Source organism: Homarus americanus, unplaced genomic scaffold (assembly GCF_018991925.1).
Source record: "Homarus americanus isolate GMGI-L3 unplaced genomic scaffold, GMGI_Hamer_2.0 scaffold11150, whole genome shotgun sequence".
NCBI lineage: Eukaryota > Metazoa > Arthropoda > Malacostraca > Decapoda > Nephropidae > Homarus > Homarus americanus.
Window position 1 is genome coordinate 1506319 of NW_024720555.1, and position 23197 is coordinate 1529515.

Below are 23197 nucleotides of genomic sequence, written 5' to 3' on the forward strand. Positions count from 1 at the left end.
TTCACTGATTGTTGAAGATATTTTAAATTATTAAGTTTACTTTTATCCATAAAACAATATTTTAAAAGTGAATATGAAAGTTAGGTCACAGAAATAAGATAAGAAATATATCAACAATTTCGTCGACAGTGTACACGTCAGGTGTCAACAAAGATGGTGTCTCTGGCGGAGTGAGTAACATTATCATCATTACTATGTCCTTTACCGGTCACCTGGGCCTTCAGAGCCTTTACCAGACAAACTCAATATGACTCACATTAACATGGACTTCGATAATGAATATTGACTGAAAATACAAATATCATGATAGTAGATATGAGCTTAGAAGATGTGTGAGGCGATCGAAGGCTCGGCTTAACAATTTGATGCATTTTTTTTACCCAAAGTTTATATTAGAGATTGATATAAACCCAAGTTTGGCTACAGTTTTTCCACGGGTATTGTCGTTAATATTTAGTTTCTTTCCTTTGACTTTGTATAGGAATTTTGTTTGTATTTATAAATATGAAACACCTGCCTCTCCACGCCTCGCCTTCACTACCGGGACGCCACTTTAAATACTCTTATTTGTCTAATGCCAAGCAATTTTATTCAGCACAGGGAGGAGCTCGTGCACAAGGGGCAAACAACAAATAATACACAACTTTCATTTTAACAGGAACAAAACTTGAGTGATTTACTTTTCTTTTATCTTCTTCACCACTGATCGGTCACGTCTCTGTCACTCACTGTTGGCAAGTACTGGGCATGTACCGGCTCCTGAATGTACCTGAACCTGCTCCAGTGTTGGTCAAGTCTGGTCTTGAAAGAGCTCACACTCGGTGCTGTCACAACACTTTCTGGTAGATTGTTCCAAGAGTTCACAACTCTCACTCCTAAATAGTTTGCCCTCACAGTTTTTTAGACTTGCGGCTTCTTCAATCTTCCGCTGTGACCCCTTGTGGGGCGAGCGTCCGCCAGCTCCAAAAAAGGACACTCGACTGAGTAGTGCCCCTTGAGATGCTTATACACCTCAACTAGGTCCCCCCCATTGTCCGTCTGTAGTATAAGCTAGGCAAGTTCAGGCACTCCAATCTCTCAGGGTAGCTGAGGTGCCGAAGTGCAGGCACCAGTCTGGTGGCCCTCCTTTGAACATTTTCAACCAACTGACAGTCCCTAGCATATCTCGGGGACCAGGCGGGGTGAAAGTACTCCAGATGGGGAAGCACTTCACTCTTGAAGATCGTTACGAGGGACGGACCGTCTAGATATCTGAACGACCTTCTTATAAGACCCAATAATTTATTTGCCTGATTTACCTTCTTCTCGCAATGGCCCGAGAACTTCAGCTCATTGTCAACATACACACCTAGGTCCTTCTCACATTCGGTCTCAAATAGTGCAGTTTCTTCATCCCGTTGGGACATATGATACGCCTCCTTACCGTTGGTACGCCCCAGGAGCATCCTCTTACACTTCGTGACATTTTTCCTTCCTAAACCAGGCATTAATAAATAATTTGGTGATTTATTGAGATCACCTAAAGAATCTCCACCCCAGTTTATTTCACCGATTAACTCATAAACCACCATAACACTAACCAAACCTAATCAAACCACTGACGTAACCTAAATTAAATTCATCCCCACCAAATAGCATTAGGTTAGGTTAATCTTTAAGTGAAATAACTATGTTGGAGATTCTTCGGGTAATTTATTTATTGTTTTAAATAACCAATATGCTTCAGGTTGGAAAGCAGTGGCATACTGTACGGAGAAAAAGTCATTGTGTAAATCAGTATAGATGAGACACCAGAAACAGATAGGGAATTTTACTCTCCTGCCGGATGCTTGACTTTCCAGTTAGCTTAAAAACTCTGGCTGGGTAGTATAGTTTGTAGTGATTTCTGTAGGAATAGGCTAGGCTAACTGTAAGCCTACATCTACATTCCTGTATTTCTGAGGTAGCTTATACCTACTTGGCCATTTGTCTCTTCTGATTTATATTTTTGTCGATGAAACATTTTAGTTCACAAGAAATACTGTATACTATTAACTTAGTACCTTCTCCATCAGCATCCTTAAAACTTACGGCCACGTGTTACCTATTTGACTTAGTTCAGGTGATTGATTATTTTTACGATAATGTTTTATTAACCTGGCACCACGTGAACATAACTAATATGGGGATTATGATGAAATTACAAACAGAACTTGTGTTATAAAGGGATTGGGGAATTTTGTTGAGTCCACCAGCCACCTGCCCAAGCTCCCTCACACACACAATTCCCTCTCCACTTCATTTCTTCTTGTTTTGTACTTATTGTATAGTATATGGTATGATTTCATTATTTTATTAATGTTTTGCAACAATGTACAGTCCCCCCCAAAAAAAGTAACATTAGCCTTAGGGTCAATGTGATTCGAGGCTTCCGAGAAATGTTACTCGACCTGTTTCTGACTGGTTAGTAATTCTATGTCCTCGACCTTTGAGCATGAATGAGTATACAGTAGGTGTTATCAAATGATACATACACTAATATTTTTTAATTGATTTCTTGTTATATTGAAGTATCTGTATAGTACTGCATCACTTGTTATTCTAGTATCTTGCCACCTGTGAGTGCACCAGTGTGGGACCGTGAGAGTGATGAGCGCCGCAGACGCCACCAGCAGGCCCAACAGCAGCAGCAGGCCTTAGTCACTGCTTCTCGAGCAGCACCACCATATGGCCACAGAAAAGGATGGTTACCACGCTCTCAGGAGGTCAGTTATTGTGACAAGCAAGCTTGGTACTGCGATGGAATGGACAAAACTAGATGATCAATATTTAGCTGCATATACAAATATTATATTTCTTATTTTCATGATTATAAGTACAGTAGAATGCAAATTCTCTATAAAAAAAGGTACTTAAGTTTATATGTAAATATGAATACATTTTAAACTGTTGATTAGTAGAGTAAAATACATTAATGTATATTTTATGCTGCAGTCAGTAATATTTTCTGAGATTCTTCAACAAGGTGATAGTAACCGATGCATATAGCCCTAGTTGTGCCATTACTGTTCTGTATCTGTTTTCAGTACAGTATATGAAAATGTATTTTTGTCTTTGTATCCCTATTTTTCTGTATTACTGTATAAGAATGTTTTCTTCTAGGATTTTGGAGATGGCGGAGCATTCCCCGAATGCCACATAGCTCAATATCCTTTAGGAATGGGTAAAGGTGGAGGAGACAGTGGTGGAGGAGGAGGAGGATCAACTTCTAATGCACTGGCAGTTCAGTTAGATGACAAAGGCAAAGTTAAATATGATGTGTTGGCCAGACAAGGCCATGCAAAAGACAAGGTGAGACTTGAAATGCATTCACAGATTTTATTTGACAGAATGGTTTGAGTGATAGAATGATAAAAGGTTGAAAAAGGACATAGAAAGTAAGATATGCTTGGAGTGTTGTGTGTGACGATGGAATAATATACTACAGTGATGTGGTAAGATTTGGGGATGTACTTGAGAAAATAATGAAAGTGAAGAATATGAACCATTAGGTCAGGAAGCATAGCTCATTAGGTCCTTCATGGTGATGCAGTAGGAGGATGACAGAGGGAGTGAGGAAATTATTGAATATACAGTGGTAAGAAAAAGATTTGGATTAAGGGTGGATAGTACATAAAAGGTTGTTAGAGGGAGACCTTATAATACAGTTGTTTCTCAATGTACAGTATGTGTGAAGTTATTTTAAGGCAAAAATACTAATAACTTAGATTTTTTGTGTTTTTATTTAAAATTGTATGAATATGTTTCCCAAGTATTGTTTTCTCCACATTCATGTTGGTTTTATAGTTTTAATATTTCAAGACTATGGTATAATATTCTCCTGTCCTTGTAGATTGTTTACTCCAAACTGACGGATCTTTTGCCATCGTCCATCACCTCAGAAGATGACCCAGAGCTCCAGCGACCATCCATAGAAGAAATAGAGGACACCACAGAGAAAACGAGACAAGCGTTAGAGAAGCTCACTCAGGTAAAAGACTGTCCTGTTGTGTTATTAAGTGTATAATAGTTTCTACCTCATTGTGATGTTTTGAATACTGTACATGTCTACATAGGTGTTGAATATAGTTGTGTGACAGAAACTACATTATGCTTAATGTTCTGTGCACTGTTAAAGCATTTCTAATATCAATGCTAGAGAGAGGATCTGCCTGAAGAAATACATAAATTGTCAATCTTTTCTGTAATGATTGTTTATCAGACTATAGCTTACAGCCCAGAGAAGAACAGCACATATAACAGTAAGTAGATGCCCAGGTCACCCACATAAGTTGACACACCCTACAGTGAGAGTAAGACCTGACCCAGGAAAGGTCACGGCCACAAGGTACCTGAGTTAACCCGGCGTTATGACCATGTTAAAGAAACTCACCTGACCAAGACACACCCGGGTGGTAATAATCGGGAAGCATTACCAACCGGCGACATGACCACGCACTTGGGCAAACACAGCCGTCCAGACTTGACCCAAGAGAGGTCACGGTCACATTGACCCAGAGTTCTCACCACCGTGTCATTAGCTAACCCAGCGACATGACTGTGTTACTCAAGAAGCTACCCTCCAGCCAGTACAACTGTCACCTGGCCAGACACACCCAGATTAGTGACGACATCTTCTGGCTCGTGTCCTCCAATATAAGGAGCCTGTAGCTCCTTCCAGGGGCATTCTGATTATTATTGTAACAGGGAAGGGGCTGACAGCTCCTTCCCAGAGGGAGACTTCTCTCCCCAGCACCGAGTCTCCAGCTAGCAGTCTCCCATAGGAGACATAGTCCAGCAGCACCTGCAGCTTCCCCAGCCGCTGGGCCTCCCTCAGGTCAAACGTGAGTCATTGTCAGAGCGATCCATTAGGGTGAGTTACTTATGGTGGGAAGTGTATCCATTTCATGTTTGTTGTTCGAGAGTCATTGCATAGTAACGTAAATATAATGATTTATTAATGTGTCCATGCTATTGAGTTGAATAATAAATAGCTGTACTTGGAATTGGAGCTTAGAAAAATTCCCCCTAAGAATATATATTAACAGTTGAATAACTAATTGGCCACGCTACCAAAACTTCCTCACTTGACAATCCTACAACCATAAATTCTTCCTATATCTTCTATACGAGATTCCCCCTCATTATGCTGGTGGTAGTGTACTTAACGTCAACCCACACCCTCCCTCGCTTAGCCATTACACCTGGCATGTCTCTCCCTTCATTTAATTCAGTTTGAGTATTGCTAAACAGTGTGCAGTAAGGAAGCCCATGTAGTACAGTGTGAAAAGTTTCCTAGTGTGTGTCTTCTTTACAGTGCAAGTAAATGCTTTTCATCGTGGTATGTGCGAATTGTTACTCGCATAACACTCTCCCCAGAATATGTTCAGTGCTTGATATAATTTGTCAGTGTCCCCTGTGCATTTTAATTGTAGGTCAGTACTACATGTACCCATTGTGTTTTAGTGATGGCAGCTGCGTCTATACTAACTGTTATAACCTAACATGTCTTATGACCTACATCCTCCTCCCTGTCCTAATCTCCACTCCACCCGCCCCACCCCACCTGCCTCACCCCACCTGGCGCGTGTCACCCGACTCTGCCCCACCACGTGTGACCTCACTAATTCCCAGTCTGTTTTGTCCTATAAGCTATGCTTTGAAATCGATGGTTCGTGTAATTTGATATTGCGATACTTGCTGAGCTTACACTCCTCGAACCAGCCTTGAGAACATTGTCGCAATGGAACCCATAGTTGCCAAACATTGACGTAATGCATAAAGTAAATATTTTTTTTTAACGGATGCACTTCCAACTAATCCATCATCCCTTTAGGATTGTCTTTCTCTGTCAAATGTCACACACAGTACTGCCCCTATGGCCAACCGAATGTTGGAGATAACCAGCTCACTTAAGCATGACCTGACAGCGCATGTCCAAGCTGTATGCAGTGATCGGCCAGATGACGGTGCCTTACGACAACAGCAGCAATCAAGAGGTGACCAAGGACCAAGCATTGACTCCAACCACAGCACACACGAGCAAAGAAGCAGGGTGATGAATGCAGCACTTCACACACCACTGCACTTCTTTCAAGTCCTCTCTTGGTCTAGGATTAAGGAGATTTTATATTTTTCTAGTTTAGGCAGTTAAGACGTGTGGAATGCGGCAGCACCACACATCAAACCCTGGCCACCTGAAATAGGGAGGGGATTGCCGCTGCGAGTGCGTGGGGCAGGAGGTCAAGGATACCACCAACACTCATGTGCAGAGAGCGAACCCAGGTCCGTGTATCCTGCCCCACACGTTGTCCAGTGTGACCGGCTACCCCTGGCCTGATTGGCAGAATATGATGTTCTACACGTAGAGAAAATGCAGATGGAAAAGAAAAAACATCTGGAATATGTCAGAAAATGGTGCTGTACAGAGGAAACTCAGATGGAACTAGAAAAACTCATCAGAAATATGATAGAAACTAATTTAAGAGAAAAGATGCATTATAAACCAGGAGGAAGTGAGAAGAAGTCAGAAGGTGTGGAGACACGACCTACAAGGTGCGGTACTGAAGGAAGAAAAGTGTGTAATATGGAGAGAAAAGACACACGACGTGCTGTACTGACATCAGAAGAAAGTCGACGATGAAGAGGTGGATCATCGAATGGATCAACCTACCACTGCTGCTGTGCTGCCAGTATCCCTGATACCAGCTGGTGGAGAATATGAGCCATGCTGGGCCACACTACTGTATTGCTGTTGTATTTGTTTTATGAGAAAAAACACCTTAACATGTGGAAGTAGGCACATTTTTCGTTTATTTTGAAGTATTTAATTCTGTGACATCTGATAACATTTACTAGAGAATGTTTTTTTGTTTTTTATTTAAGATTAGTCACGTTTTCTATGAGTTCATTTATAAATGTTTTGTACTACCTAATGCAATGTTGTAGCCATATTACTGATTGGGCTAATCATTATTTTTACATGGGCTGGCAAGGCCATGTAACACCTGTTATTGTTTGTAGAATGTGAAATTGCAAGTTTTTCTCGGATACTATACTAGATATGTAGGATCTTTAGCTCAGCAACTATTCTAGTTAAGCTCATACTATGATCACTTACTGTGTATGTGTTTATTCTCCTGGCATAGAAGCTTTGATCTTGGCGGGAGGTATAGTAAGTTTTGTCAGATCAAACCAAGCCAGTAGAAAAACATGCATACCAGATCTATGAGGTTATTCTTTGTAAAATGTGAGATTGCATTATTGCCTCGGGGGCTATATTAGATACTGCACATGATTATTACTGTCTATATGTGCCATCGGTTCTCTGGTATGGAAGCTTTGGTCTTGGCGGGAGGTGTAATGATTGTTTATCAGACCTTAGCTTACAGCACATATAACATTAAGTAGATGCCCAGGTCACCCACATAAGTTGACACACCCTACAGTGAGAGTAAGACCTGACCCAGGAAAGGTCACGGCCACAAGGTACCTGAGTTAACCCGGCGTTATGACCATGTTAAAGAAACTCACCTGACCAAGACACACCCGGGTGGTAATAATCGGGAAGCATTACCGACCGGCGACATGACCACGCACCTGGGCAAACACAGCCGTCCAGACTTGACCCAAGAGAGGTCACGGTCACATTGACCCAGAGTTCTCACCACCGTGTCATTAGCTAACCCAGCGACATGACTGTGTTACTCAAGAAGCTACCCTCCAGCCAGTACAACTGTCACCTGGCCAGACACACCCAGATTAGTGACGACATCTTCTGGCTCGTGTCCTCCAATATAAGGAGCCTGTAGCTCCTTCCAGGGGCATTCTGATTATTATTGTAACAGGGAAGGGGCTGACAGCTCCTTCCCAGAGGGAGACTTCCCTTCCTAACACCGAGTCTCCAGCTAGCAGAGTCTCCCATGGGAGACATAGTCCAGCAACACCTGCAACTTCTCCAACCGCTGGGCCTCCCTCAGGTCACACGTGAGTCATTGTCAGAGCGATCCATTAGGGTGAGTTACTTATGGTGGGAAGTGTATCCATTTCATGTTTGTTGTCCGAGAGTCATTGTATACAGTAGAACGTCAATTTAAAGCGATTCAATTTAAGATTATTGATTTAAAGCGACCCCCACAATTAAGGACAATGTTTTAATGTAAAGCGAATCTTTCCTATTTTGCATGAGTCAATCTGGCGCATCATATTTAAAATTTTGCGCCTAATGTTTCTCTGGGCACGCTACACTGTCCTAAGGGCAAAGCTGTACTGTACATATAGTCAAAATAATGTACTAAATGATTACTAAAATTTTTGTCTCATGCAAACTATAGCATGTTTTTATTCAAATTAATCACTATCTTATAAGAATTCCAGCAATGTAAATTATATTCTCCCCGGTCACTTCTGTGACATCTTATAACCAAAAAACATAAACTCAAGCTAAAGGACATAAATAAACAAATGAATACTTCACTAGACCTTCCGCACCAACTGTCAAATATGTCACTGTCCCACCCTCCCTCCCTCCCCAGCCAGGGTTTGGTGTTTTAGGCTTAACATTTTTATCTTATATAATGTCACAGACTAAAGTTAGGTGAATATAATTTGCTTTAATCCTTTCAAGACAGCGAATAATTTTAATATAAACGTCATATATTTTGCACAAGAGATAAAAATTTTTGCTCTTTGTAATAAATTTTTTAAATTAGAACTAAAATTTGTCTGTCTAATGCGAGCTATAGCATGTTTATATTCAAATTAATCACTATCTTATAAGAATTCCAGCAATGTTAATTATATTCTCCCATGTCAGTTCAGTGACCTTTTAAAAGAGAAAAACTTGGTCATTCTTAAGGACAGATAAATAAATAAGCACTAAACCTTGGCATCAACTGTCAAACATATCACCTCACTTCCCTCCTTTCCCCCATCTTCCCAGCCAGTAAACAGACCATTTTTCATCCCTTAATTTTAGCTGTGTTGATTTATGAGTGTTTGTTTTGACATAATACAAGTATACTACAAAAAACAATGTTTTGTTTATTCTAGGAGATGGGCTGAGGTGCATCTGGGTAGACTCTCAGTCTTTTTAGTATTTTGTGTTTCTCTCAAGTACCAAACTAAATTATTCCATTGAAACAACACTTCGATTTAGTGCGAATTCGGTTTAAAGCGACCTCTCTTGGAACCTATCTCGTGTTATATCGACGTTTTACTGTAGTAACGTAAATATAGTGACCTATTAATGTGTCCATGCCATTGAGTTAATTAATAAATAGCTGTATTTAGAATTGGTGCTTAGAAAAATTCCTCCTAAGAATATATAATATGTACCAAGTAATAAACTAATCGGCCACACTACCAAATCTTCCTCACTTTACCTTCCTACAACTAAATTTTCTACCTATATCTTCTATACGAGTTTTTACTTTTCAACACAATCCATTTTTCCTTCACATTAGGGTAAGATATCATCAGCCATGCCAGTAAGATGTGCAGAGAAGCAAGCACCAGCCCAGTACATCCGTTATACACCATCGCAACAAGGAGTGTCTTTCAACTCGGGGGCCACCCAGCGTGTCATCCGAATGGTTGAGCAGCCCAAGGATCCGATGGAACCCCCCAAATTTAAGTAAGTTGTTGAAGTGAAGTACAGTAGTTAAATGACTGCACATATCCACATACATCTTATAGTCTTATCATTGTGCAGATCCATTACTTTTGAAGGGCCATCTTTACATGCCATTATTATTTCACACCTCCACATACTCCTTTGGTCTGTCCTTAAGATGCATAAGATATGTTGGTGATAACATTAGTAAACTACAGTATATTAGAGAAGCCATGATTTTTTAAGTGTTTGCAGTACAGTATATGCTACCTACAATAATTGAGAGAAATGGCTCACTTTTAAAGATGCTGTACATACTGGTTACTGTATATAAAGGCGGCAACACACTGGGCACTTTCCTCTAAACATGTTTGGCAAACACGGTCCGATCAGCAAAACAAAGAAATGTTTTGCGTCACACTGGGATGTTTTGTTGGCACATCTGCGCAATGCAACGAAAACAACAATAAAGCGTCTAGACGAGGTTCGCCATGGATCCCGTTACTACAATTGAGGCCTTGCAGGATAGTGCTATAATTCTTCAATTGCTGTAGCAAGTGAGGCGCCTGCAAAAGCTAATGAAAAGACAAATGGTTGCATCAAGAAGTTTCTTTAAACGTGGTGGCGGCTGGTTTGTCAAAGAAGACCATGAATAATAATTTAATAATATAAAAGAAGTTTTAAAGTGGTGAATAAATAGTAGTATGTCACTGTTTATGTGTTATACGGGTATGGGGGGTATTTTAAATTATTATTGCTTCATGATTTATTTCAATTTTTAGTTGAAATTATATGAAGCTCATTTGAACACTAATCCGGCCAGCAAAGATCCCCGCCAAACCATTGTCCATTTATTGCAACAGCCAAAATCCTGCTGCTTGCTGGGCGTTTCGGCCAATGACCAGCAAAACGGGCAACATGTTTGGGGGCAAGTGCCCAGTGTGCTGCCACCTTAATTCATCATCCATCATTAATATGTTTAGTTTTAAATTTTCCCGTGAATGTCCTTTTTTTTATTTTCTACAGTATATTATGTAGGAATATTGAGGTTGTGGTACTGTACTGTACAGTATGTAATTTAGTTACTCCTTTCTATCTCTCTTGAATTACTCATTGACTAGCTATATTTACTGTACTCTATCTACAGTGTCCATCTCAGCTTATCAGTTAATACCAGCTGTCAAATTTGTGTAAACATAAGTTAATAGTATAGTCAGAAGCATTCATAAATGGGGTTTTGTACTATTGTTTTGTGTACAGAAATTTTTTTTTATTTCAGTTATTAAGAGATAAAAGTAATTTTTATTATCCTTCTTTAGAATCTTTCCATCTGTCTGTATGAAGTTATTTTTGTTTAAGAGAGGCTTTGTGGATCAAAACAAAATTTATTTTGCCGAAGTGTTTGATAATTTAATTAATCAGCATTTTCAAAGCTTAAAAATACCAGAGTTATGGCTTCTGTTGACATGTTTATTTATTAATGTTGCCTTTTGAGATCTCACCAGCCTTCGTGTACTTCCCGGTAATTCTGCACCATCACTAATCCTTGAGCATCACGCATTTATTTATTCTAGGATTAACAAAAAAGTACCGCGAGGACCTCCGTCCCCTCCAGCCCCGGTGATGCATTCTCCAACACGCAAGGTAAACTTGATATGAGTCGCCAACTGAAAACAAGAACAAATGGGGAGTGATGAACTACTTAAGTATGAAGATGATTTGTTGCAATGACTTGTGCAATATACCATTACACCTGTGGTGTAATGGTCAGCATGCTCACATCGTAAGCGAGCGGACCTGGGTTCAATCCCCGGGTAGGTTGAAACAATGGGCAAGTTTCTTTACGTCATTTGCCTCTGTCTACCCAGCAGTAATTGGGAACCTGGATGTCAATTAATTTGTGGATCGTGTTCCGGGATAATGGTTAGCCAGTGCAGTTGGCGAGTTGCCCGGTGTTCTCGGACTATTCCTTGACACTGGGTCATGCAACTCGTTAACTCAGGGTGTGGCTGTTGTGTTGGTGACAACTTCTACACCTTAAACAAATTCATGCCTTGGTGGCCCTAGGGTCAGCTATCCTCGTTACATGAGGGGCAACCATTATTAGAAGGAATTTGGAGAATTTTTGGATAATGTTTATTCAAAAAATTATTATATTCAAGTTTACATTGAATCTGTGTGCATCAGAGCAAGTGCAGGTATACAATGTACAATTGGCCACATGGAGTGAGAAATTTTGTGACTGATGAAGACATCTGTCATCTCTTTGAGGTACAGCAGCAGGTAATAATTTTTCATGAATTAGTCACTGATTTGTCGCGTCCGGGTGATTCATTCATGAAAAAATATTACCTGCTACCTCGAGTAGATGCCCGTTGTCTTTATCAGCCAAAAATTTTCTCACTTCCTATGATGCCAACTTTCCATAGACAGTGCAGGTATACAAGTAATGGAAAACAATAAGTGAGTTTGACTGAGGATATCCAATAATGCCATTATGGGTTTATTTCCAGTAATGTCTTTTGGCAAGTTAGGGGACTAGTCAGGAACAAAATTCTACACTTGTGATGTGAAATAGCAATGTTGAATGTAGAATTTGTTGAATACCATATGAAGTGGACACCAAAAGTTGTTTATTAGGTTGAAGATTAGTGCTGGACAGTTGATGTTAGGAGTGTAGGTGTTGTTATATTCCAGGGTACATCTGTATGTACAGTACACTACTGTAGTTAGAGTGGTGGCAAGCACCTGGGGTTAATGTTGATTGATTGAATTTGAAAGTGGAGATACAAATTTTGTTTAATGTCACTCATATTACACTGAGTAAATAGTTACACATCATTCAAGTAAAAGGAGATGACATGATTCATGCTGTTGTTTGCAACTTTAGGATGTAAAGTTTTATGTCTTCAGTTTTGATTGATCTCATTAATGATCAGCGTGGAAAGTGGCCATAAAGTGTTGTTGATGATAGATAGGTAAGGGGTTACTATATATGCTATTCTGTTAATATAAGACCTTTATTTTTTTAGGTTACAGTTAAAGAACAGCAAGAATGGAGAATACCACCGTGTGTTAGTAACTGGAAGAATGCTAAAGGTTATACCATTCCTCTTGACAAGCGATTAGCAGCAGATGGCCGAGGTCTTCAATCAGTTCACATTAATGAAAAGTTTGCCAAGCTTGCTGAAGCTTTGTACATTGCTGACAGAAAGGCCCGAGAACAGGTAAAGATAAGAATTTCTTTATGTGTCGATAGTAGTATTTTGAAATACAGTAAGGTACCAAAAATGTGACAGAGTACCATACTGTATTGTTAAGTTATATAAACAGAACCATAAGCCTAACAGGTGGTGTAACGTTGTCTGTTCTACACATCATCAATTATTATTAATAGTATATAGTTGTATAAAGTTTGTTCTTTTATTTTTTCTTAATTTTGATAATACAGTATGCTGTTTTTTTGTTTGTTTTTTGCAAAATTCATAAATTGTAGTGTTATTATCACCATTGGTTTGATAGTACAGGGACAATATTTTCAAGGTGTTCTCATTGCTCTTAATAATATTACTGAATTACAAAATACAAGATTTACTGAACTTGTGTTGTAGAACTTGATTTGGTACATCTCTCAGATTAGTTACCATGGAATAACCACTGTGCACCTCTTTGTCAAATGGCTCTTGTTTATTTCGTTTAATGTCTATTTCTTTAGTTAAATCCATTCCACAGCCTCGTATAATATTAATCTTAAACTGTACTGTATTTCCCAGTCAAATATGTTGTTGTAGATTTTAGCACAAAGCAACATTCCTTTAAAACACTGAAACAACAAATACATTTCTTTTCTTATCGTACTTTCTTCTCATAACCTTAGAAAGCTGATGTCATAAAAAGGTTCTGCTTTCTCTCATAGGTGGAGATGAGAGCTCAAATAGAGAAGAAACTGGCACAGAAAGAGAAGTTCAGAAAGGAGGAGTCGCTCAAGGTACTGGCTAAGAAGGCACGAGAAGAACATGCAGGACTTCGCCCAGTCACTGCAGGTCCCACCGATGATGCAGAAAGAGAGAGAGAGAAACTCCGTCAGGATCGTGCTCGGTAAGGAAATAAATTACCTATAGGATAGAGAAATAACCATAAAGAATCCCCAGACAAAGTGTGTGTCAGGTTTGTTTGGGGTTGTGTTGTGGTGACCAACTTTAACCATAATGTTTAGGTTACTATCACGTCCTGAACTGTCACTGACGAATGTTTAATTATGGTACTCCTATGTTATATGCTGTACCAGTGCCCCTGAATTAGGATTGACTTATCATTTTTTTATTGGATACCTAAAGACTTTTGTTTATAGGTGTCCATTAGTCATAAAATTTCAATATGTGGTACATTTTGAATTTTATATCATATCCACATTTGGATATGGCATATGTAAGTACAGTAAATGAAAACCTAATTATCATGTCTTTTGTCTTTATTTACTCAGGGAACGTAAACGTGACACTGCAGTAGCAAGTGCAGCTGCAGATAAACGAGGTAAACTAGCCAACCGTGAGCGTGATGTAACAGAACAGATTGCCTTGGGCTTACCCCAGAACACAGCTGGGGGTGGTGAAGCTCAGTTTGATCAGCGTCTCTTCAATCAGTCGCGAGGTATGGACACAGGTTTTGGTGACGAAGAAGCCTATAATGTTTACGATGCACCTTGGCGTGACACGGGAAATATTGGTTCAAATATCTACCGGCCCACCAGGACAGCAGAGAATGATTATGGTACAGGAATAGAGCATCTCATGTCCACCAATCGCTTTGTCCCAGACCGTGGATTCTCTGGTGCAGATTCTGGTACAAGCAGGTCTGGTCCAGTGGAGTTCCAGAGGTTTGGACCTGGAGATGAGAAAGATGAAGATGACTTGTTCGGTGTCATTGGTCTGCTCTCAGAGGCTAAAAAGGCCAGCAAGAGAAATTCAAATTCTGATGACCGTGGCCGAGATGACCGTGACAAGAGGAGGAAAAGAGACTGAGGTTAAATATTGTAAAAATTTTATAATGTGTATGATCACAAGTTCCATCAGAGTTATAACATTTGACGAAGGCCTCAGATCTGAAGGTTCTGTGTCAACTGTTGGGATACTATGTACATATATTTTTGACATCACAAGTTCTATAATTTTTTTACTCTTTGATTTATCATCATTGAAAACTGCACCTTGATGAATACTTTGTAGTGCATCAAGTGAGCTGTCATTGTGCTATATGTGATGATAAATGGTCATAGCATCTGGTTACTGGACATGATGGGGAAGGAGGCTTTTTTAATACTGTCTGTAAAAATACATTATGACAAGAAAAATTCAGTTTTATGCCATGTAAGTATGTCTGTCCTTTTTAATTTGGCGATGACTCGGTTATTTGTGTAGTACTAAATACTTATGCCATGGAAGACAGAATAAAGTGTATGAGATTTAAACATTTTCTTCAGTAGCTACTAAATTATAGTACTCTAGTTTTTTATGAAACTCGCATAAGAATAATATAAATATTATCTTAATGATAATTAGACATTAAATCATCTTAAATAATTAGAGGAGCTGAGGCTATCTTTAAGTGTTGAATATTACTAAAAACAAAAGGATCGAATTGCAAGCATCTGACAAATGCTTTTTTTATTTTCAAAGCAAAACCAGCAAGCAGAGCTGCTGGGTAGTCTCCTTTGTGGGTGAACTTTTAGTTGTTGAGATGTATGATATCTAAATATTTAAGGACAGAATCTTAATGTACACAGTACCAAGCTTTGAATGGGGAAATTGTCTTTATGATAAAGACTTAGTACCATTGATATTCTTTCATGTATTTTTAAAGAACGGATGGCTGTGGCAGCAACTGTAGACTGGATGTCATAGTGACATTTGGGTAATGGGAGGGATTTTTGTCATTGACTTCCTTGGGAATGTTTGTAAATTCCTTTTTCAGAAATAATGTTTGTACAGCTAATTCACTATTGATACTGAAGTATTTTTCCTTTTATATAGGTTAAACCCTTGTACAAATGTAAACTTCAAGGATTATTTTGGATTTTATTAACCTTTACAGCTGAGTTATGAATACCGAGTCTGTGAATATGTGATAAAGGGTAAACTAGGGAATTATGGCGCTAGGCAAACAAAACACCACTGGGTTATATTGTGAGGTCTTTTGGATCTTGGCGAGGTAATGACTCAGAAAGGTGTAATGGAAGGAGATAATATGCTAAATGCTGAGACATCCGAGGGTAAGAGGTGTGGCATCAAACATTGTCAAATATCTGTTGTTAAGGTTTAGGGAAGGAGTGTAGAGTTGAGGGAAAGCTAAGGTGGTGGTAAAGTGTGCAAGAAGGAATGCTTAGGTGAGAAGAGGAAGAATGGAGTACAGTGTGGAAGTGCGGCTGAGGGGGAAGAGTAGAGGTGAGGGCAGAGGTAAGGGTGGAGAATTAGGAATGTGTGGATGAGTGAGGGAGGAAGAATGTATTGATAAGTGGGAAAGGGGGAAGAATGTATTGATAAGTGGGGAAGAATGTATTGATAAGTGGGAAGGGTAATGTGTGGGTGGGAAGAATGTATTGATACGTGGGGAAGGGGAATGTGGGGGGGGAAGAATGTATTGATAAGTGGGGAAGGGGGAATGTGGGGGAAGAATGTGGGACAAAGTGGGTAGGGGGGTAATGTGTGGGGGAAAATGTATTGATAAGTGGGGTGGGGAATGTGTAGATGAGTGGGGGGGAGTGTGGATGAATGAGGTGCAGGTGTGGGCGGGAGAAAGTGGCTGAGTGAGGGACGCTTGGGCGACTGAGGAAGGAGGAGAGCATGGATGACTGAGGAGAGATAATGGGTGACTGAGGGATGGGAGAATGGGTGACTGAGGGAGGGAGGGAGAGCATGGGTGACTGAGGGAGGAGGAGCATGGGTAACTGAGGAGGAGGAGAGCATGGGTGACTGAGGGAGGAGAGCATGGGTGACTGAGGGAGGGATGGGTGACTGAGGGAGGAGGAGGGGTGACTGAGGATATGGGTGACTGAGGGAGGAGGAGAGCATGGGTGACTGAGGGAGGAGGAGGAGGAGGCATGGGTGACTGAGGGAGGGAGGGAGAGCCTGGGTGACCATGACTGAGGGAGGATGACTGAGAGGGAGGAGAGCCTGGGTGACTGAAGGAGGGGGTGACTGAGAGAGGAGCATGGGTGACTGAGGATGGGTGAGAGGAGGAGAGCATGGGTGACTGAGGGAGGAGGAGAGCATGGGTGACTGAGGGAGGGAGGAGAGCATGGGTGACTGAGGGAGGGAGGAGAGCCTGGGTGACTGAGGAGGAGGGAGAGGGTGACTGTGTAGGTGGGTGTGTGTTTGGGTCACCGGAATCTGTATAAGATAACCTCAATGTCTCGCTTAGGAGTTTATATCCTCTACTATCACTGTGTTGCACAACTCTACCCGGCTGACTGACAGCTCTGACTGACTGACAACATACTCCTAAGCTTACTGACAACTCTACTGACTGACAACACTACCCGGCTGACTGACAACACTACCCGGCTGACTGACAACATGACCCTACTCCTGCCTGACAACTCTACCCGGCTGACTGACAACATACTCCTAAGCTTACTGACAACTCTACCCGGCTGACTGACAACACTACCCGGCTGACTGACAACATACTCTAAGCTTACTGACAACTCTACCCGGCTGACTGACAACACTACCCGGCTGACTGACAACACTACCCGGCTGACTGACAACTGACTGACAACTAAGCTTACTGGACAACTCTACCCGGCTGACTGACAACATACTCCTCCTAACCCGGCTGACTGACAACATACTCCTAAGCTTACTGACAACTCTACCCGGCTGACTGACAACATACTCCTAAGCTTTCTGACAACACTACCCGGCTGACTGACAACATACTCCTAAGCTTTCTGACAACACTACCCGGCTGACTGACAACATACTCCTAAGCTTACTGACAACTCTACCCGGCTGACTGACAACATACTCTTAAGCTTACTGACAACTCTACCCGGCTGACTGACAACACACTACTAAGCTTACTGACAACATACTCTTAAGCTTACTGACAACATACTCCTAAGCTTAATGACATCATACTACCCCCCCCGCCTTATTGACAACATACCCACCTTACTAAAACATACTGTCCACATACTGACAACATACTGCTCAGCTCAACAGTGACTATTGATCAAGTGGCGTCCTTACACAATATAGTTTAATATGTAATCAATATTTTGGCCGAAGCTTCTGTTATTATGTTATATGAGCCCACTAACACAAGGTTATGTAAGTTTTTGGTTATGAAATACTATAAGATATTTGTCATGTTGGTACTGTATGTTTTGGTGCTATCATTTACAAGTAACTCAACATTATTCAGCTTAAATAACTACAAAATGCTACTCAACCTCAGCTTATTGATAATTTATACCTTCTCTATAGCGCTCTTTCTGACGTCATTCCTGACCTAGTTTCCTCGTAGTTCAACCCTGTCTCTGACCCCTAATGCTGTCCTAAATTTTTGGTCTCTTCTCTCTCTGAATCAGGCAGGTGTGTTTCTGTTTTCATTTATTGTTTTTTTCTTTTTACTTAGAGCAGTGGTGGTGTGTTAGGTGGTAATATAGCACCCACAAGTGTGGTTGGTGACCCTCGGTGTACACCTCTAACAGTGAGCATCAGAGTGGGGAGAGGTTGTCATGGCGACGTAAGGGATGGGGCTCACACTACTACACTGGGTTAACACTGCCGACCACACGCTTGTTGAATGTCCCTAGTTATGTTGTTACTGTGCTAACATTTCTTTCCATACTTTCACAATCAAATGCTTTAGAAAATAGTATTTTAACTGTCAAGATGATGTTATGAAATAGATAATATATTTAGATTTTAGAAAAAATAGAACAGATCCATTTTCATGGTGACAAGAAGTCCGCAAATTTCTTTTTTACTTTACATCAATGAACAAATATGCCAAGAGTTAGTTAACATAACGACGCCAAATATAAATATTATTGCCCCCAAAATTCATGACGAATTAGTTAAACTTGAAGGAAGGAGAGAGCGAGGCAGGAATATCGAGCGATGGGTGGGGATGGCCGCGTCGGCCCGCACGACTCACGACCCCCATGACACCGCGCACGCTCAAGTTGCTAGAGCGCAGCTTCTTATATCCCCTCAGTTATCCCCTTCTTACGTTGTCTAGATCACTAGGACACTACCCAATCTTGAGTTATCCATATGCTAAGTGATCACACCATAAATTTGATAGAGAGTAATACACTAAGCTTTCAATTCAAGGTGTGGGCGTGGGTGTTGAACTAAGGTGGGCGCGGGGGCCAGTGTGTGCCTGGCAGTTGGGCGGCGCGGAGGTGTGTGTGTGTGTGTGTTGTGTGTGGCAAGTGGACCCGCCACCAGGGCCATGTGACACAACCCTGGCCCCAGCATCACCACCATCGCCGCCGTCACCTCCAGACAGCAGCAGCCGTGGCCCCAGCGGCAACAACAACAGGTAAGTGACACACCACCCACCTCTTGCCAGGCCAGGCCCGCCACCTCCCCCCATCTCACTCACTATATTTCACCTAATTCTACAAAATATCGTTTCTCTACACGTGTAACAAATAAATAGAACGTATGATGTATTACGCCAATGTTGTTCGTCACTGGGGGCTGATAGTGGAGGCTTGCAACACGCTTATTGTTTGACCGCATTAGGAACCTGTGAAAATAACGAGTACACGTAGTTAAGGTAGTTCGCTAGTTTACAGAGCTGTATGAGTCATTTTTACATTTATCCTCAGTGGCGAAGAGGGTAAAAGTAAAAAAAAAAAGCACTCGTACATTTCTGTGAACTAGCGAACTACCTTAACTACTTTTCACAGGCTCCTAATGCGATCAAATAATATAAACTTATTACCAGGGGTCATAGATTAACGAAAGTATTGTACACACACACACACGTCTCCTTATAATGAACATAAAGTTAACAGACTTAAGCTCCCCCTCACCCTACATTCCTCCATATACTCTCCCCCTCTCCCTCCTCCATCTACATTCCCTCCCCTTCACTTCACATTCCTCCATATACTCTCCCCCTCTCCTTCCTCCATATACACCCCCCTTCACCTCACATTCCTCTATTTACACTCCTCACCTCTCACAATGCCACTCTTATAATTATTTTTCACGATCACTTTACATACGGTACCCCAGCCATTCACATCAATACTGCCATTTACATTTCAACTAATCCCGTCGTTATCATTTACTCATTCACGATATTAACCCAAACTCATTTATTACAATATTTCGTATTAACTAGACTATAATGATTTATAGTATTCTTGTTAACACATCAACCAATATTTTTTACCGCTTCGTATTGCGCGTTATTCAGTCAACCAATTTGTATCATCAACCAGATTCCTTTTCACCTCTGCAATTTTATTTGTCATATACTCAAAGAAAAAATCCTCATATCACCCTCGAATTTTTTTTTTATTGATGTCAGTGTATTAATTTAACCTTATATGTTGTGTTGTAAGTACTGTACAATAGCTATAAAGATGGTAACATTGACACTCAACTGTTTTAGAGTTTCGTGTACAATATGTAAATTTAGGAGACTATATTTCTTCCCCCGTTTACCGTAAGTGAGTGTTAGATGGACAGGGGACAAAATAATGGTATACCGGGCACAGTAATTCATTTTTTGTTTACCTAATTCAGTATTATTACTTATTATTTTCCTCTTCATCCTATCTACTCTTTGGACTTGGCCTTCAACTTTACGAATATCCACATTCATTATTTCCTTTATAATCAACTACATATCTGTGCTATTAACTCATTCGATGCGTCACACTCTCAGGCACCCACTAGGCTGTCACGTTAATTTTGTTGTTCACTTTGTATCGGTATTTTTCTGGCTAAATAAACTGTTCCAGTGTTAATATCAATGCAAAGATATATAGTTAGTTTTAGATAAGCATCACCTGTCTCCACCCTAGCTTATATCACCTAAAGATTAACCATCCTAACGCAAACCACTGAAAAATACCATCACAGTACTGTACTCGTTCTTAGATACTTAGTGTATCGTTTCATTGTTTATACTAATTTATATCAATATAATTTTCATCTTATTTCTCTATATAGTATTGTTATCACCAATTTACTTGCCTTAACAAGTATAGAGAGGTCTTGGGTTGCTTACGAGGTGTAGGCATGTACTCCACGCTGAAAGTACTGCCCAAATATTGAAGGGCTTATCACTCCACCACCTCGTCATCCAACCCCCCTTAAAACCCCCACCACTATCTGCCTTCAAACAAACCCACCTTGCTTTTATTTACAATCACTTTTGTTTTTATTATTTTTTATCACTGATGCTGTTGTCTTATTGTTATTTTGTTGTTCTTTTACTTCTTTTTCATATTATTATTATTATTATTATTATGTTTCTCCTACAAGGGGGACATTGCTCTTTTTTATTTCTTTTATTTTTTCCAAGCATTTCACAATCGATCGTCACTCATAAATTTCTGCTAATTAATATGAAATATGGCAGACTTGTATCTTGGTTCCAGCCCGCTGAAGCAACTTTTTTTATTTGTATTTTTTATGGGGACAGTCCAAAAAAAGTAAAAAAAAAGATATTCTGAGTAGTGGTTCTGTCACATCTGTACCAGTATACAGTAGATGAATGTTGAATAAATATACAAATAATGATTTCTGAAACTTAGGGCTTTATATTGGGTGTCTGGGCCATTTCTCATCCATAAATTAACCAATATATGCAGTTTTGAATCTTTGACCAATTTTTCACGGCTGAAAGAGTTAAGACATCGTAGGAAAGATATTAATCCTGAGTAGGCCTACTCAACCGATTTAATCAGTGTCCTCAAGGACTACTCAGTGTACGTAAATATCTCATTCGCAGACGTAATTCAGTCCACTCAAAGGGTTGTTATTGTACTGAAGGGGCTAAGCATACGACCTTCCACGTTCTCATATAGTGTTGCAGTTCTAATGGGCCCCGACCTAATGTTCTATCCAGTAAAGAATTAGGGCCCATTAGGACTGGTCCCTAATTCCCAGTGGTTAGGTTGGAGCCTCTTAAAACGGACCTATTTTATCGTTCACCCTTCGGTCTTATTCAAGTATTCTCTAATATTTGAATTGGTATTGATGCATTCATTCTCTGGGTGCATTCCTTCTCCCTTAATGCACTCCTCTCAGTGCATTCACTCCATGCATTCTTTCTCCCACACTGCATTCTTCCCAGTGCATTCATTCTCCCGTAATGCACTCCTTATCTCTCAGGGCATTCACTCAATGTATTTCTTTCAATGCATTCCTTCTACCTTTGTGTATTCCCTTCTCTCAATGCATTCCATCTCCCTCAATGCCTCTCCTCTCAATTCATTCACTCTCTTAATGCATTCCTTCGCCCTTAGTGCATTCTTTCTCAATGCACTCCTCTCTTAGTGCATTCACCCTCTTAATAAATTCCTTCTCCTTTAATGCATTTCTTATCTCAGCTACAATTTGTAATCTCATCGTCCTCAACGCGTGGTCACCCCTGTACACTGCGTCCCCCTCATACACCTTTCGCTTTCCCTCCCTCCTTCACACTCGATCTGTGGCTCTCACTGTCTCTCTCTCACTGTATCTCTCACTGTATCTCTTCCATTAGCTGTCTCTTGCACTCTGTATCATTCTCACTCACTCTTTCACACGTATTCTTATGCTATTTCATGTTCACTGTCTCATACCCTGTCTCTCGCAATAACTCCTTTCACACTCAGAATACTGTATAACCTTACCTTCACCTAAAATATCTAGAAATATCCTAATCTACATCTAGAAATACTCTAATTTAGCCTTTCACCTAAATTACCCAAAAATAATCTAACCTACACCCAAAATACTCGAACCTAATCTAACCTTACCTTTACCTGAAATACCCCATCCTATCCTGTACCTAAAATTACCCAAGCATTACCTAACCTAAAATATTCAAACTTTAACTACACCTAATAGTACTCTAACCTAACCTACACCTGCCAGCTTTCAAACGCCGAGTGTACTATCCCTTTCCGTGATTCTAATTTTAGCAACTCGTCTCAATAATTCAATTCACGTCAACGTTTTCCCGGGCTTATGTCAACATGTTATTTCTTAGTTATTCTTGTTATATTTTACACTCAAGAACTTACATTGAGCTCTGAAATGAAGTGAGAATATAGTATATTTTGCGTTATAATGCTACGATTGGCAGTTCAAGGGTACAGTTTCACCCAAAAGTTGGTTGACTCTCCCAGTCAGCTATTGCTGCACTGCCTGCTTCAGATAATATGAACTTGAGTCTGTTACTTCGAACCTTTAGATTCATTCGTATCGGTTTCGTGTTCTGGTTGGTACGGAAACAGTTTCAAGCATCTGAAGTAGGCAGTGTAGCTGGGAGAGTTAACCAACTTTTGGGTGAGACTGTACTAGGCTTGTGTTATTGACTAAATAA

The 23197-nt window shown here is 40.3% G+C and overlaps 1 protein-coding gene across 1 annotated transcript; it reads left to right on the top strand.

Annotated features, from left to right (window-relative positions):
- The first annotated feature begins 118 nt into the window (after nt 1-118).
- On the top strand, nt 119-15696 carry LOC121860599 (puff-specific protein Bx42-like). Its single transcript, XM_042357787.1, has 9 exons — nt 119-170; nt 2585-2744; nt 3142-3330; nt 3872-4009; nt 9483-9652; nt 11206-11275; nt 12664-12858; nt 13548-13729; nt 14115-15696. Exons 1-9 carry the CDS (start codon nt 154-156, stop codon nt 14650-14652), a joined length of 1659 nt encoding a protein of 552 aa, XP_042213721.1. The 5' UTR covers nt 119-153; the 3' UTR covers nt 14653-15696.
- The last annotated feature ends 7501 nt before the right edge of the window (nt 15697-23197 follow it).